Source organism: Zalophus californianus, chromosome 4 (assembly GCF_009762305.2).
Source record: "Zalophus californianus isolate mZalCal1 chromosome 4, mZalCal1.pri.v2, whole genome shotgun sequence".
Classification (NCBI taxonomy): Eukaryota; Metazoa; Chordata; class Mammalia; order Carnivora; family Otariidae; genus Zalophus; species Zalophus californianus.
The window spans coordinates 58,352,185-58,370,923 of NC_045598.1; the positions used below are offsets into that span (position 1 = coordinate 58,352,185).

The window sequence follows — 18,739 nt, forward strand, 5'->3', positions numbered from 1 at the left end:
GGAGGGGGAGATGAACCATGATAGACTATGAACTCTGAGAAACAAACTGAGGGTTCTAGAGGGGAGGGGTGTGGGGGGATGGGTTAGCCTAGTGATGGGTATTAAAGAGGGCATGTACTGCATGGAGCACTGGGTGTTACATGCAAACAATGAATCATGGAACACTACATCAAAAACTAATGATGTAATGTATGGTGATTAACATAACATAATTAAAAAAAAGAAAAAATACAAATAGCTTTTCTTCTAAAAATGGCTTTTCATGGATCTTCTAAGGGAGAAGACTCCAAACCACTGATCCATGATAATCGACTTGCAATTTTATGCACACCTCATATAGCTGTCCAATTCATGTACAAACACCCAGAATGTAGGATGGTTTGTTATCAAAGAGTTGTTTCCAATAGACAAATACTCCAGTGCTTTAAGATCTCATTTCCATCTTCCTCAATAAGGCTAGAAAAATGCAAAGATAGATGTCATTAATTGCTCTAGACTTTTCCCTGTAGAGAAACACAAACTATAAACATCAATACAGCATTTTACTAATAGCTTTAAGTTTTGGCGTAAAGCGTCATTAATTTTACATTTGTAGGAAGATCTGTAAGTGTATGCCTTGCATTCTCACTGTAAGGATCAATCAATAAGGTCATCCTTGCTGCCTTCCTTCTAAATTGCAATGCAAAGAACATGCAGAAGTGTAAATGTGTATGTATCCATATACACATGTAACATAACAGAGTTATTTAGCAGAAAGTAACAGAAAGTTAAATTCTAACCATTCAGATTTTTTGTGTTTAGGTAATTGTATTTTTCAGGCGGGGTGATTTTTTTTATTGACTTTTAAATAGCTTCATTTTAAATCTCTTGTTGGGTCAGCACAAGGGAAAACTGAAACAAGCTCTTTGTTATAAGACAAATGCATCACTGAATTACTTGTAGTTAAAAAAAAAGTACTTTCGCTTTCGACCTGTTTTTCGTGAGTAGCCTATGCGGCCCCTCTTCTGGTTGGGATTGTGTTATTTTCTTTTACCCGTGCGATGGCAAGTTTTTTTAAAAGATTGCAGCTCCTCTTTTAATAATTCTATCCCTGATTATGTTGCTTTACTATTACGGGCATATAATGAGATGTCAGGGAATTTTGGCATTCACAAGGAAGTAATTCTGTTGACTTAACTCCAGTTTTAGATTTTAGCTTTCTAACCAAACATGGAAAGCCGTGAAGTTCCTTGAATCATAAAGACTCTCTCACAGTGAGAATTCCTAACCTGTGTCCATAAATTTCCAAGGCGTCCACAGACAGAACTCAGGAGGGCGGTACAGTCTCTGACACTGTGTAAAAATTGTCTGTGCTTTTTGTGAGGAGGGGATCCATACCTTTCATCTGATTGCCAAAGGGGACCCTAATCCCAAAGTGATTAAAAGCCAGTGTTCTATCAGGTACGTTCTAGTTAAATCTTAATTTGAAAAGACCCCAATTGGTGGTAATTGTTTCAGAATTATGTTCTTCCCATGTTCTTGTCAAAGTGAAATTCAAACAACCTTATATATTATATTCAAAGCCTTCTTTTAAAAACTGCATAAGAATATTAGGCATAAACACTGATTATCCATAGACATTTCTTACTTGGCCTCAGAAATTTACAGTAGACCAATGAGTACTGTTCTAACTTTTTTGGGTCAGATTTGGGGTTTAAGTTTTTCAGCTTCCCATTCCATACAAACCACAGGTTTAAGTGTTAGTTACAGAGATCGTGAGTTGAACTTTGTCTTCAAAATGTGTGGTAATTGCTCTATACTTGAGGTACTGGCCCACTGGCATGAGCTCAGAAAAACACAGGCCAATAAAGAGACATTTGCCCAGAGTTGGAACAGCTCTTTGATAAAAATCATCTTTCAGATTAAAGCTGCTACAGCTCTGTGACACTGACCAAATATGCCAAAATCCCACAAAAGACAGAGTTTGGTAAACTAGTTCTCTCCTCCTAAGGCACGTGTCTGGAAATGTGAACTTAAGAGGAATTAAAACAGATTTTCAAACGTCCTGGGAGAAATGGACTCATTCCCTTTAGATTTCCCTTTGAGAGACATATAACTCCATGGCTTCTTATCAAGAACAAAATAGGGATTAGAAACATCAATAGAGAGGTGATACTTTCTAAGAAACTGTACCTCCTCATTTGTGGATAGGTTTATGTGATTACAGAAGTGGATCAGGGCCCGTGATGATCCGGGCGTTGTAGTAGTGGTAATGCCACATTTTTGTGCAGTAGACACAAACTGGCATTCTAGTGCCTGCCACTTCGGGAAATGCCAGAATGGTGCCTCTCAGATCCAAGATCCCATAGATGGCCTTTTCTGCAAACCCTCAGACACATACAGCACCTTCGCGATGGCCATGGCCCTTGCCCTAAGGCAGGGATTCTCAACTGGGAGAAGTTAGGTCCCCCATAGTATATTTGGCAATGGCTGGGAACATTTTTTTGATCGTCTCTGCTAGGGAAGTATGACTCTCATCTAGTGGGTAGGGGCCAGGGATACTGTTAAACAGCCTACAATGCACAGGACAGCCCCCATAACAAAGAATTATTTGGCCCAATATGCCAAGGGGCTGAGGAGAAATCCTGCCCCAAGGCCATGCCACTTTGGCCCAACCTGAGAGGCTATAGATATATGCTCTATTTAGACCTATACTTCTCACAGGGCCCCTAGAAGTTAGTTAGCTTGAATGCCTTGGAAATGATAATTTGGGACAGTATGAAGTGAAAAAGTATCCCAAAATGCCCTCCCCTTCCCAATTACCATCCATTCCTTTCTCCAAAATGCAGGTTAACTCTCATCTTCTACAGGAAATGGTTTCCTACTTTCGCTGTACGCTTACTCTAAAAGCAGTTCTTATCAAATTATTTCCTCTTCCCGACCAGATTATACATTCATTGAAAGCTGATTTTTTAGAAAAAAATCCTTGTGTCTTAACACCAACCAGAATGCTTGGCACATAATAGGTACAGCAAAAAATACATGTTGAAGGAAAGAACAAGCCCAGGGGACTGGCTTGGATTCTGCATACCCAACCTCCAAACTGGATTTGCTCAAAACTGGTATGGGTGAGCACAACAACCCCCCAAGAATATCTAAGGATGTCTGAACCTATGTCCTCCAAGGACCTGAAACTGAGCAGTGTCCTATTTTATGGCATATAGGTTCAACAACATCATAGTGGTATTTCTGGTCTACCAGAAGGTACCACCATGATGTTTACCTGATGCTACAGAGCACAGACTATAAGACCATAAAAGCTGGTTGGGAGGCTAGGACCCCAGGGGAGAAGGCATTGTCAGAACTCTCCCTAAATACCTTTTCTTAGGAGGAAGAAGGGCAAGCCTGATGTGCTACTTTTATTAAGCTTGTCTTAGCAGCCTATATTCTACAGAACATCTCCCTTCACTAAAGAAGGAAGAGGCAGATTGACCTGAATGAACACATAGAACAGGGTATTGGGGCAGCCCAAAATGTGTCTCTGCTAGTAATCATCTCATACCAATACCCAGGTACAAATCTATCAAAGGGTCTGACTATAAGCAAGGACAATTCCTTGGTTGGCTGTCTATAGATTACACTAGAACCCACAAAAGAGAGAATTAACTAAATTGAGAATAATTTATAAATGTACTTTTGTATTAAAAACAAAAAATCTGGGATTATAACATGAATAGATATCATGTTGAAAATGGGAAAAGAGCCCCTCAGATCTACAGCAAATCAGTGATAATTTGTACCGTACACAATCATGGAATGTAAAACAAAACGGTATAATCATCCAGCTAGCAAAATGCTGTTGCATATTACATTGTGCTGTTATTTGACAAAGCGTGTCAAGGAGAATTTCAGCAAAATATTTAACACATTTATAAATAAAATATTCCTGACATGAGTTGGCATCAGGAAAAAAAGACAGGAACATTTCAGAACATTCAACTTTATTTTCCATTGACAAACACAACGTGAAAAACATACATTTATTAAATACACAGACTAGCTATGACTTGAATGCCATCAAAATTTTGATGTAGTTTTCAAAGTCTCTTTTACTCTTTGCCTCCACAATCCTGAAGACCAACCTTTAAAATATACTGGAAGATGTGTTTAACTATGCTTAGGATAACTCCGAAAAAACTTTACACAGAGATGACAAAAGTATTCCTTCCCTTTTAACCAAGGGTGTAGGGATAGGAGGCTGAATAGGAAAGATGGAGAAACATACGCTTTCTATGCTGAGCTTTACATTATTGGTTAAAGTGCCAATGGTTTCAATTCTTACTTAAATATACCACATAAATAGTACTTACACTCATTTATTGTAAATGGATGAAGATAATCTGTGCCTATTTTTAACTTGTTTGAGTAAGAAATGTTCAACTTTACACTATTTGTACATAAATATTTGGTAAAAGAAGAGGGAGAAGTAAAATATTTCATACAAATTCCATATACATATATATATATATGGAAGGAAGAGAATTTAGTAGTCAGTGATGACTTGAGTGAATTTAACACCTGCTCTTAGAGAAAAGAGAAAACAAGGCTACTGCTTGTTTTGCCCTCCTGACACATGTATAAAGATAAATGTGGTCCCTTCCTCTCTTTGATTCTGTGGAATGGCCTAAAAGGATGAAGAATTTTAACAAGTTGGAAATGTACAAGGTGCCCTCCATGTCTTTCTTTATGTTCTCTACACCCAGGCCCCTCGCCTACTTCACATAGTACCTTTTCAAATGTTGAAAGAACACTGGAGCGTATCAGTAAGTCATATGCATTTTTCTCTGTTTGACATTACCGCTTTGACTTCTACACAAACAGAAAATATATAAAGAAACTATTTTCAAATGACTATTGAAATTTGGTGATTGGCTACCTTCTGTCTAGATATCTGGTTCACTTTAAGAGGCCAAAATACTCTGTTTTCTAAAGCAATTGACAAAAGAATGTAAGAGCTGAACTTTTGAAAATAACTTTAGAGGTGGAATCATCTCCAAAATGCTCAAAAAGCTTGAAAAGTCTGATTTTGTTCCTCATGATGATCTCTTTCCTTCCTATCTTTACTCCCATAATAAAACTGTTCCATCAAAACAGACTTACTGAAAAAACAGACTCAGTTCTGTTTCATATATTAAGGCATAAGCATGCTAGAAATACGAAGCTGTTCTCTAATCCCAGTTTCACCAACAGTAAATATTTCTGTTACTTTCTCTCTGTTGAGAAAATGAATAAACAGGTTGGAGGCAAGGGGCTTGGGGTCACAGTCTCGTTCCTAATGAAGAAATATGTAATCCAGTAAATATTTAGGTTGTTGATAATTAAACTGATTGATTTAAAACTTCTGAAAATGAAAGAATTCTGATTCTCAATAAAGAAAATGAGTGATATATAAATGAATATGGTATATATCTGAATGAATTGTTTTTCTAGAGAATCAAAATGTACTCAGTTTATGGTATCATCATGTAATGGTTTACAATTCAACTTGTATAAATTATAAATCTTTAAATAAAGTCCTCATTTTAGGAATTATAAAATAGAGAACATATAAAATAAAAATTCTTTGCTCTTTTGTTCTTTAAAAGAGTAGAGAACAGGGACAAGTGAGAAAGAAAATGTTAAGTAGCATGCTTTGAAGATATCTTTCCATCTGACTTTAACATGAATTGTCAATCTCCTCGTTAAAAAAAAATTCATTAATTCTAGAAGACTTGTTAAAGTCTTTCTGAGAGAGGCACAATCTTAGTTTTCCCTTTGTCACTTTAAGAACAAGGTCACTCTGCACTATCCTTTTTACTTCAGTTTTATTCAAGGTGGACTCAATCCAAAAAAGGCATTCAAGGAAGACATGTAAAAGATTTTCCTTGATAACTATAGATACAAATTTCTAATAAAATTGAAACCTTTTGGGTGGGAGTAAGTCAGCTGAATATGAACTTTCTTATGAAATCAGTATCTATATAAATGATGCCAATATAATGGAATTTTAATTTTAACATTTTCCCTAATTCTCTGTTTCATGCTTCATATGTAATCACCACCAGTTCATTGTCTCGGAATACTGAACTGATACAGCTCTTTAACAAATGTGCATGTGAATTTTAGGTTGATTTTCAAATTTTGTGAATGGGCTCTATCAAAACCTAGGTTAGGAAACATCACAGATGTATGCCACCTCTTATCAGAATTTTATTGCAACTCAGATAGCAGTCCTCTGGATGTAGCCACAGTATTAAATAGTCTTCACTTTTAAAATGATATAATTTCAATTATGTGCACAATTCTGCACATTTATTTAAACCTAAATTCTAGCAGATTTTGAGACATATGCAAGCACAGAACCAGTAATAAACAACATCTCTGAAGATTTGGCATGGGTGATGGTCTAACTTTCCACATGGGTAAATCATAGAAATTTTAATTTTTCTACATTAAGCTTTTAGTATGCTCATAGGAATAAATACCCTGCAGTCTTTCTGTGTTCCTCATCTTCCGTTATCCCGTTTATTTCGAGAGAAGCTTTTGGGGTTAAAGTATTAAAAAATAAGCAGAAATATATGTGCTTAAAATTTCAATCATAAAAATTTTTCTACTTTCTGTCTCTGATTTAATCCCAATACAAAAGAACCATTAAGTGATTGTTGACACGGGAAGATTGAAACTAGTCACAAATTAGTACTCAACACCAACAGATATATAAAAAGTATCAATGAATAAAAGGTCTAATTCACTTGAAAATCTATTATTAGAATATTGCCACAGACTGACCACCTTTGAAAAATACTGTTTTGTCTTCAGAGTTTCTAGTTGGTCCATTACCCAATGCCAGCCCCGGTCCCAGGGTCTCTTGCAGTTAACTTTTACACGAGCTTCCACAATTTTATTCTATAACACAGTCAAGAGATCTTTTCTATGATAAGAAGTGTTAAGTAGAAATAGATGTGCACTTTTTGATTCATAGTCATTTAAACCTGCCATGATTAAACACATCTAATAGATTTGTTAAATATCTTGGTATACAGCATTAGGCAAATTTTGGTAAAACTTAAGATAACATATTTTGTTTCTTCCATTTAAAATAGTTTTGAGATATCTGCTGCACTGATTTTATTTGAAAAGTAAAATATTCTTACCGGAGAGCACATCATCCTTCTCTTCTATGACACAGCTTAGCTGCATAAATTCATCATTTAGAAAATCAGCATTGCTATGTACAATCTACAATAGCTGATTGTACCTTAATTTCTACATTGTACTCACTCACTTCTTCCCATGTGGTTTCCTAGGCCTCTATTTTTTTAAACCAATACTGTCAGGTTAAGAATCGTCATAATTTATGTGCACATCTTCTTTTCCTGCTCAGACATATACGTAGATAAACAAAGTATATGAGAATGAATTTAAAAACCAATACACTTAAACTTGGATACACAGATTCTTCTGCAGTGACTTCAGTGTCCACTTCCTGACCACATCCAGGGCCTCTGCACAACATCTCTGAAATCTAACTTCAACTATCATCCAAATGCTGAAATCATTTGGGACTTATATTTCTTACCAGGTTTTCCCTGGATGAACCAATGGTTGCCTGGGTAAAAAAACACATGCTATTTACGTCATTTTTCCTTCTCCACTTCCCTTTCAACCTTGTTGAAAAACTGCCATGTATCCACTCCTGCCATGTATCCCTGGGCAGAAATTTATTTTGTACTTAAGGATAAGTTTTGGGCTGTTTTGTCTTTCTGTATTTCTGTGCTTGGATGAAAAGTGGTATTTCTTTGACAGTAATCTCCATTACCATTTGGAAGGATCAGTCTCTTAAATTATTAATACAAATAAAGCACTTTGTTGTACAGCAATATGTTACTACACATTTGAAGAGAAATTCATATTTCCATAATTAAATAAGCAGCAATCATTCACCTTATCAGTTTGATGGACTATAAGGGCAGGTAGCCCTTCAATCATATGGCAGGCACCTCACCGATGCACACTCGATTTTGGCAGCCATTCATTCATTCATTCATTCATTGAATAAATACTGAACTCTTCCTACTTTCAAGTGTTGTGCTAGGTCCTGGGAAGGATAACCCAATCACACTCATACCACTTAAATCCATACTGTGTGTGCGTCTATCTGATTATGACCTGGGACCAGAGGAACATTCAAGAGGTAAAGCCTCTTTGCTGTAAGGTCAGTACTTATTCTAAGTGCACTTTTTTCTTTTCTTCTGGAAAAAGGAGGTAGCTTTGTCTAATTCTTCATGAGGTGACCTGTGGGATAATCCAATTCTATAGCATAGAGAGATTTTGTATCGGGGTTTTAGTATTATGCTATATATCATTTTTTCTAAAATGTAGGCTGTGGAACCATCATGAATTACATAAGCACTCTTAGCAAACCTTGTTTATCCACTCAGTTTGACATGGTTATTCATAATAATAATAATAATAAACATTGATTATTCCTGACTGACCTAGGATGGCTTATATATTCATCTAATAGACAGATTGTACTTATTAAAATCAATTATTCCTCAAATGCCTACTAAACACAGGGGGAAAAAGTAGTCACTATAAAGAAATATAAAAGAAATCTCAAATTTTTTAAAACTAGGAATGCAAAAGGTAAGCTGTAAATTAAAATCTTCGTGAGAAATGTTACTGAGTTTGCAAAATGAATGCTCCAAAGGATACAAAGAGCATTTTGTGTAGGTCTCACTTAAAAGATTGCTATGTTTGTTGGGAGGTTTTCTTTTTTTTTAAGTGCAACTCTCAAAACTTAGTGTAATAATCTACTTGTGCCAAAAAGATACCAAGCTTAGCTATCAAGGTTTGTACACATGTAGAGTATAAGAAAAGCAAATTAATAATAAATATTTAGATATAGAGCTACTTTGAAGGGAGAACAGAGAAAGTGTTATGAGCGTTCAATACTATTAATTTTCTTATTCTATAATAGGCCAAACTATGCAAAGTCTTTATGGAACTTTCAAAATACTTATTGGTCTTGAAATCAGAGTTAACATTTAAATATCCAAAAGACTAGAGAATACTTTTGGTGGAACGATCAGGGAAGATAATTAACCACAGTACCTATATTTAGTTCTCAAATCAGTTCTTAAATAGTATTTTGAAAAATCACTCTACTGACTCTCAAGATCAGATTCATGAATCTTATCCGGCTTTTAGGAATTAAAAATGTATTCAAAAAGAATAACATATAGTAATTTGGATAGTCACGAATCCTGTCATATTTCAAATAAATGCATTTGGCTCTATTTAGATAATGAGTAAATCTAATTACAGACACAACGAAAACTTAAACTTTATAAGTTCAACAGATAATTTATGTATTGAGCAATATTTACATCAATACCACTGAACATTATGGATACATTATATTTTTTTATCCTAATGCAACTTTTTAAAAAATATAAGGGGAAAAGAGTGACATGGAGAGAAAGAAAGAAAGAGAATACAGAAGACCAAGGTCCTTGAACAAAAACAAATTTTTGTCTATCTCTGATGATCTATGGATTCAATCCCCCGTGTACTCGGTATACTGGAATATTAACTTTCCCCACTCCATCCCCACCACAGACCAAGATCATTTATAAAAAGTGTTTTCATCTCATAAATAATCACATATTCAGCTACAAATGGCAGAGACCCAAAAACACTAGACTGTTAATAATATATTTTCCTTTGTTTACTTTTGGCACACGGGGGATTATCTATGCCTCTGAGACCATTTAGCCTTATATCAAAATTCTCCTTCAATGCATAAACAGTGGCATGCCAGAGATGCCTAAATTCACAGTAAGGTTTATGGCTACTTGTTACCAAAAGCTGTGAACATGCAAGTTGATTAGGTGTTCTCTTTCATGCTCCTGTCTGTATTATTTCATTGGGTAATGAGATAGGCTGCCCTTTCTGTCCATCATTAGAGCAGCTGGAGACAGCATTTGCTACCTGACAAAACTTTCGAAGAAGGATCTTTCTTAGCAGCAGATAAACCCAGGGATCCAAGATCTGGTTCAGTGAAGCCAGGCGAACAGCTATTAAGAAGAAGTTGCATTCTTTCAGCTTTTCAGTGTGAGTCTTGCAGTGCTCAACTGATGTCTGATTGAAGATCATTTTCAACATCATGATCTAAGAAAGAAGGACAAATAATTGTTCCAAATATTAACAAGGTCACATGCATCTCCTCTATACAGTACTTTGCGCATGGTTTACAGTAAATTGGTTGTTAGATTGAAATGATTAATTCAGGCAAAATTTACATTCACAGGACACAGCCATGAATGAATACAAGGCATTCCTACAGATTTTCCCACATTTTTGGCATTTGACATGATGTAGCTTTTTAAAAAGTACACGTTCTCAGGCTCTTGGTTCTTGGGATTTAAGACTCTTGAAATCTCAAAAACACATCTCAAAATTAGCTAAGGTCATCTGTCGTGTCACAGAAAGTACCAATAGGCTGACACCCTGATGAAAGCCAACACCTCAACAAACCAAAACATATTTAAACTTCAGAAGTTCTGAGAAGAAATTACAGAGAAAAAGGAGAAGCAAAAAAGGGGGAAACGATACTTATTACTAGCATTTTCTGACTCCTTACAATTTGCCAGAGCTGTGTCAAGTTCTTCATATGCACTGAATGAACAATGAAGATAGTATTATTACCATCTCCTTTTTACAATTGCAGAAGCCAAGTTAAGCCTTGACGTAAAATGGCTGAGCCGGACTTAAACCGAGGTTTGCTAACAACACTTGACATATGCTGCTTCACTTTTTAAATTGTTTTTGTCTCTCCCTCTTCACCATATACACACACTAGAATATAAACTCCTGGAAGGCAAGATTTGGGACTATTTTTCCTCCCATGAGTATATTCCCAATACCTAGACCAATACTTAATAGATACCACTCAAAAAATATTTGTGAATAAATATATAATGTGACACATATATGAATATATGACATATATCTAAGTATATTTATATTTGAAAGAATAAATATTTGTGATTTCTATAGAAATCTATAGAAGAGGAAAAAATGAAGGTTCATATACTTCTGAAAAGGTCTTCCAGCTCATTAAGAATCAGAAAAATGCAAATTATGAGGAAATGAGAAACAATTTTACACCCACTAGCTTGACAAAATGAATAAATGAGACTTTTCCAAATGTTCATGTGGGGGAGGAGCAATAAGGACTCTTTTCACACCATAGCTGGCATGTATACTGGAGCAACCACCTTGGAGAATAAAGTGAGCATCATTTCACCTACTACCTGCCAGCCATCCTAAGCCTGGGAATATGCCATCCTCAAGGCCTGCGCCAGGAGTTCTATATATGACTGTTCATTACAGTGTTACTCACAACAGCAAAAAAAAAAAAAAAAAAAATCCCCGGAAACAAGCCAAACACAGGTTCACATTTACAAGCAAAGAAAGGTGCTGACTTTATAACTGGCTCCTAAATTCATCTTTCTAATTGTGCACGACCATGAAGCACTTGAAATGTGGCCAGAACAAACTGAGGTGTTGGAATATATAATGACTCTATAATGAAATGTTAAGATTTTAGATATATTGTATAAAATAAAATATACTATTAACATTGGCATTGTTTCCTTTTTTTTTACTTTTTAAAAAATGTCACTACTGGAAAATTTAAAATTTTAAATGGGGCTTGCATTTGTTGCTCACAGGACATTTTCATTGAACCCAAGGTCTCTCTTGAGGCCCACACTTATTTGGATGTTTGTCCTTAGGTCATATATCTCAAATCGAAGTCAACATCCCTGAACATCCAAAACACCCTGGACCACAAACCCATAATCCCAACAATGGCACTTGCTTCTTATATAGTCAATACCTGAACAAAATTATGGTTCTATAAACAAATAAGAAGAGGGGAATGTGTAGACAACCTGAAGATAGTCATATATTCTTACCCTATAAATTTCTTTCAAAGGAATTTTTTCCCTATTGAATAAAAGCAAAAACAGCTGTATAAATAAGTCAATGTTCAGTGAAGCATTATCTACATTAGTAAGAAACTGTAAACACATAAATCTCTAACATCAGCAGTAAAACTTAATAAAATATGGCCTATTTGGATAGAAGTATATCTAAGAATTGGGTGAAAACAGAATATAAGATAGTTCATATATATAAAGCTATATTGTTATATAATTAAATTATGTGAAATACATAGACTTGTGGAAGGCAATGGAATTATTACTATTAAACAATAACTTACCATTAAACAATCATTAAATTATTTTAAAAACTGTATATACATAAAAACATTTCAAACAATTAGTGAAAGTTTTATTTAAAAGAAGTTGATGATAATTGCCTTCATTAATAAATATGAATTATTATACACCAATTTTTAAAAATAAGTCAATCTCCATCAGTATCTTCTGATGCTGGCTCATAGTCCTGTGAACTAAACGCTACCTCTCCCTGTGTACACAGATGGCTGCCAAAGAGATCCACATCTCAGTTCCTAGAACCTGTGAATACGTTATCACATGTGACAAAAAGGACTTGGCAGATATGACTCAAGGTAAGAGTCTTGTGATGGGGAGATTTTCCTGGATTATCTGGGTGGGCTCCATGTAATCACATAAATCCTTAAAACCTGAGAATTTTATCCAGCCATGGTAAGAAAGAGGGAGTCAGAGAATACAATGTTGCCGGTTTTGAACACAAAGGAAGGGAGCCATGAATTGAGTTAAGGAATGGAGATGGCTTCTAGAAACTGAAAAAGGTAAGGAAATAAAAGTCTCCCATTCTCCTCCAGAGCCTCCAGAAAGGAATGCAGCCCCATGGACACCTTGATATTAACCCAGTGAGATTCATGTCAGACTTCTAACAGAATTGTAAGAGAAATTGGTCTTGTTTTAAGCCACTAAATTGATACTAATTTGTTAGAGAACTGCAGTAGAAAACTAACACACCTACAGACTGAGCTCTCAACAGATGTGGCAAGGGGATGGGGAGGAACTTGCTTGAAAATGATTTACCATCTCTCATAGATAGAACATCTCAGCAAGCTTGTTTACTTTGTTCACTTTCTTAGGAAACTTTTTTTTTTTAAACATAAAGTAAAAGTAAACTTCATCTTAAATCCTGTTTAAATAATCTCAATTTCTAAATTTGCAACATGTAAAAATGAACTCTTGTTACTCTAGCAGCATCAATTAAAGTTCAGTGTGTTTGATTAAAAGGTATAAAATCATATTTTCAATAGGTTTCCCTTAAGAAAAACATGTGTCTATTAATTCTTTTTTCTTCCTTTTATAAGCTATTGGAAAGGTTGTATTTTGCTCTTTTAACCCCTCACCTCATCCAACAGTTAAATATATTTGACTGCCTACCATCTTCCAGGAAGTGCTCTGGGCCTGGTCTAGAATGATCTAAAAACTCACTTAGGAGTATCTGAGTAGCTCAGTTGCTCAAGCGTCTGACTCTTGATTTCTCAGGGTCATGATCTCAGGGTCGTGAGATCGAGCCCTGCATCAGTCTCCACGCTCAGCATGGAATCTGCTTGAGATTCTCTCTCTCCCTCTGCCCCTCCTCCCACTCGCATGCTCTCACTCTCTCTCTCTCTCTCTCGAATAAATAAGTAAAATCTTAAAAAAAAACCCAACAAACTCACTTAACTAACATTTTCATTTTTTAAATAAAATAAAGTATGGAAATTCTCCAACTTTTTATAATCAGGAAAATTAACAAAATTGCTAATTAAAATGGGATTTCAGTCATTTTACACAGTTTTCCTTGATTATTTTAAAATTAGTTTTTATGAGCCTAATAATTTTAAATTATTATTAGGCTAATATAGGTTTCATATGCCTTACATTGATTAGTTTTCTGTAATTTCCTAAAATTTACTATGGACAGTGCTGTGATTATGAAATTATGAAACCCAGCTCTGTAACCAATAGCTGGCGCATGGGGAGAGACAGTCTAGCTTTTCCCGGAAATCATGAGACGCTAAATATGACAATAACTAGAATTAAAGGCAGTAAGCATGATATTGTCATTTCCAAGTGGCAGCAGGGATGGAAGTAGGACTCCCAAATCCATCTAATCTTGAACATAAATGCAAATTAACATCCATCTGTTGATTTACCAATACTTAAGGAGCTAAACAGTGATTACAATTTTTGCAAATATTTTTCAGACATTCGGACTTTTAGAGAAAACCTTTGACGTGAATATGTAGATTTCTAATAGAAATAATTTTTCCTGTTAGTCCAATTCAATTCCCTACACAAGGAAAAAAAGGACAAACAAAAAACAAGGTGCTTGGACAGCACAGAGGCTACTTTTTTAGCAAATGCATGAATACTCTTCATGATAGCTGCTTCTGACCAGCCTCGTATAGTGATCTGGTCAAGGGAATGGTAAGATTAATTCTGGTTGCCCTGAGATGCAGCTTTTCTGACAGCATCTTCCCCAGGCTCCACGTGACTCTCTGAGGCCTCTTGCCTCCTCCTGGTTATGAGCAGGAATAGAGAGCTCTTTTTGTACCTGTGATAACCAGGAACACAACTATACCAGTGTCCCCTAAATTCTCCATCCCTGTCTAGGGTCAAGGGCAACTGCTTTGTTCCACCTAAAGGAGAAAAAGCGATCTCTCTCTTTTCCAGAGATAATGATCTTTTAAATCCGCAAAGCACTAACCAAGGAGACAGTTCTCAATATTCTGCATTTGGATTTTGTTTTATTGCAGCAGGATTTATAACTACACATTTAAAAATCTTTGGTACTTGACTTCTTAATTAAAAAAATGCCTTGAGTTATAGGTCATAAATATCTATTGAAGATGATAAATGAATAAACCCAGAAAAATTAACTTGTGGGGGAGGGAATAAAATTGCTTACTTGTCCTTAGACTCCATTTTGTAACTTTTATGCATTTCCAGTTTATTCCTAATGTAAATGTGTAAGAGAACTTTCCTCATAGCCAATTTTTATCTATGATGTTTTATTTTTCATAATCCTCTGTTGTTAGGCTAAGGGAGAATAACCTGCCCTACTGGAAATTCCCTCTATCGTTTGATAAATGTACTACATTATAATACACTGAAACCAGTCTGGGCGCTTTAAATCACTTAATTACATAATTTGAAGGATTATCATGGGAAGAAGCTTCACTGTAGGTTTAAGAAATAATTGCAGTCTTTCCAGTCTAGTTACGGTGTTGTTCTCCAGTTGCCAAATCATCTCAGCATTCTATGCTCTACTGTTTCAGAAGTTTCTTCTGCCTTATCTAATCTGAAAGCTGAAAATAAACAGCTCATGAACACTAAACATGTTACTAGATATCGTGTTATTTCATCTTTACTATTACATAATTTTATAAAATTTTTCAAAACAGTGACTGCTGGCTCTGCCGTGATGTGTAATTTTAGGCAAGCAACTTACTCTCTATGCTTTAGTAAACTCACTAGCACAAAAAAGGGCGGGCCCAGAAGGCCTCTTACATATGTATATATGTACCTCTATGGTTAAGTTGTTTCTTAATAGTTCTGTGGCAAAGTTCTGTGGCAAAGCCGGAAAATGAATAAGGATTTAACTTGAAAAAGAAAAGAAACCAAAAGGTAAAAGGTATAAACAAAAGACAAAAATTCCTCTTCAGGAAAACCCCAAGTGTATCTTTTGGAAAACTGAGGAGAGAGGATAATTACAAAGTTAGAAAATGGGCAGATGAATAGTACTAGGGACTAGATTCATAAAGCTTTTTGGGAAGATTTTTTTAGAAGTAGCTGACTTTGGCAAACACCAAGAGTTAGAGACCCACCATAAATCTGACTCAGCTCTGCATCTAGGCTGGGGACTGATTACCTAACTTTGGATCTTAATTTCTCCCTTCTCTAAAACATGATTAATACATGCTTACCGAATATCTTTCCCATCTAGTAATGGAGTTGCAAAAATTAAAATGAGATGAGAATAATTAAGGTCTTCCATATACAAAGTATACCTGTTCCCAAGCCCCAGGCTATTGCACGATTGTATATGCTTCCAGAAGAGAATGCTCTGACGTTCAGGGTTAGACCAGTGGATGCTTGAGGAATACTAGGAAATGAATGTATTATCTATATGTCTGCTTTCCTTAAATTTCTACCTAATAGAGTATATTTTTTAAAGAAAAAATTTAAACTTTCAAGATGTTTGGTAATGCAGAACCATTAATCGATCACTGCATAAAGGACCTTCAAATCATAAAAGAAGCCTGCAGCCTACCACCACTGTATTTAGTACATAAGAATTACCATCTCCTTTCAAATAGTATGAATTGTAAATTCTGTGTAAGTTGGCTCAGTATAGCTCATTACGTATGTTATGCCTAGATAGATACCTTTCTATTAGAACAGTCAAAAAACGTCAGTAACTATGTAAGTATTCAAATTCTGGCTGAAAGGGGCAAGGCAAAACCGACTGTATAAAAGTATTTATTCCTTGGATTGTAGAAGATAAATTAGCTTTGTGATATACATGTCAGAAGGGCTATCTTTATTATATTTCACACCTTTATATCTCAGGAGTCAAGTGAAAGTCTAGAAAATATGCCTTTGTCAAGGTTTAAAGAACATTCATCCTTGCAAATATTTAGATTTAAGATAGTTTTCTTTTTCTGTCAAAATACAGTTTCATTTAAACCCAGAATGTTGAATCCTATCATCCACTCAGAGATCCACCGTGTCAGTGACAATTACAGTGTTGTATGCTGACAAATGGTAACTACACCTGTAGTGAACACAGCATATCCTATAAATTTGTCCAATCACTATGTTGTACACCTGAAACTAATGTAACATTGTGTGTCAACTATACTCAAAAAAACTTTTGTTAAAGAGTAGCTAAATGATTAAAGAAGGAATCAGAGATGTAGGCTAAGTTTTCTGTGCAGAGATATTCACCTCAAAAGAAAATTAGGAAAACTGAAAAGGCCAACAATAAGGCACAGGGCACAGTTTAAATTATGGGACATCCACTGATTTGCATAATATATATGTATTTCAATGGTGCCATTTAAAATGATGTTTTTGAAAAATATTTAATAACGTGAAGAAATATTCAGGATGTTAAAAGTAAAAACAAATGTTTACTACATAGTATAATCCAATTTAAAAACAATCTCCAGGTGGGGAATTAGGGCAATTTTTATTTTCTTCTCTATTTTTTCTTTGTTTTTCAGATTCTCCACAATAAACGTGTTATTTGCACACTTACAAAAGAAGCATTAAATGCAGAATAGTTGGAAGCTTCAATATAAACAATAACCTATTAAATAGTTTATTGGTAAAATGTTTAATGTCACAGTCCATCCTGGAATCATCACATGGTCATTTGTTTGAATTCTTAGGTAGTCGATGTGTGCATAATTTAACAACCAACAGGTAAACAGTCTGACACTCTATAATTGATCAAAACATTTAACTTAATCATCAATTCATTATGGCTTATTAAAGGGAATGTGATGTGTAGTGGTCAGTTACTGGCTTCTATGATTCATGGACAGTAGAGCCACCACATGCCAAAGAATCCCTCCCTGTGTCACATCCTGTATGCAGTGCAGGCTGATTGTGGTTCTACCCTGATTTGATAAATTTTTATTTAACCTGATCTCATGTCAAAATGACACTCTCTTCTGGAGCTATGCCATGGGGGGACTGGATCTCGTAGGGGGATCCACATAGACACATCTTGTACTTGGGATGAACACCAGGTGAATATGGGCAGATTGGGGTCTCTCTCCATTCATGGTCCCCAAACTTCCAACCTTGTCTCACTCCCTAGTCACATCTCTCTCTCTCTTTCATTCACCACAGTAGCTATCTCACACATTCTCCACTGTCCTTCACCTCAAAGAGGAAACAAGCTGTTTAGGGGTCTCTCACCTTCTCACCACCAAGTTCAGCATCTGTAGCTAACCATTCTTCCTTGCCTCTTGCTCAAACAGAAGAGGTGTCCCATCTCCTACCTAAGACTAATGCTCTATCTGCGCCCTGGATCTTATCCATCATAAATGTCAAAGGCCTTATTTTTTTCAATTATCTCCTTCTTTTATCTTTAACTTTTGGCCTTTTCCCAGTATCATAATAACATATCTAAATTTCTCCTATCTTGAGAAAATAAAACCTTCTGCAGAACTCTCACCTCCTTATATACACAAGTTACAGCTGAATTCTCAAAAGAGTTGTCTATCTTCCATATTTTCAAATTTATTCTCAAACTTACCACAGCCTGGCCTGAGTGCCCACAAATCCTCAAGAAGCACTGTTCCCAAGGCCACCAACAAGGTTTCAAAATCCGCTAGACACTTACAAGTCTTTCTTGAAACATTCTCTTCCCTAAGATTCAGGTTGCCAAAGGTACAGGTTGCCCCTTCCCAAATATTCCCAAATATTTAAGTTGCCATTTGATTTGAATTTCTCATTAATTTCCCTGCTACCCCTCTGGGTGATCCTTTACAGTCTCTTTTATGGCTCCTGTTTCTCTACGCGTCTTGAAAATGTCAGCATTTTGGGGTTCTATCTTAAATAATGGGAGGTTGCCTCCCCTTCTTGCTGTGGGTGACCTCTTCGTTATTATCCTCTTCAAAGCTGCTTCTCCACCAATCCTCCCTATTTCAGTGAACCCAGCTCTCTAAAACGGAAACCTA

At 35.7% G+C, this 18,739-nt stretch overlaps 1 protein-coding gene across 5 annotated transcripts in view; it reads right to left on the reverse strand.

Moving 5' to 3' along the window:
• PTGER3 (prostaglandin E receptor 3) overlaps window positions 1-18,739 on the reverse strand; it is a 177,444-nt gene that overhangs the window by 136,248 nt on the left and 22,457 nt on the right. For 4 of the 5 annotated variants that reach the window (XM_027614812.2, XM_027614793.2, XM_035727208.1 and 1 more), the window contains exon 2: window positions 10,015-10,194. In XM_027614812.2, the coding sequence (XP_027470613.1) occupies window positions 10,015-10,194 (180 nt within the window). Of the gene's footprint in view, window positions 1-3,972; window positions 4,664-10,014; window positions 10,195-18,739 lie in introns of those variants that run through there. The other variant, XM_035727209.1, reaches the window with a different exon arrangement.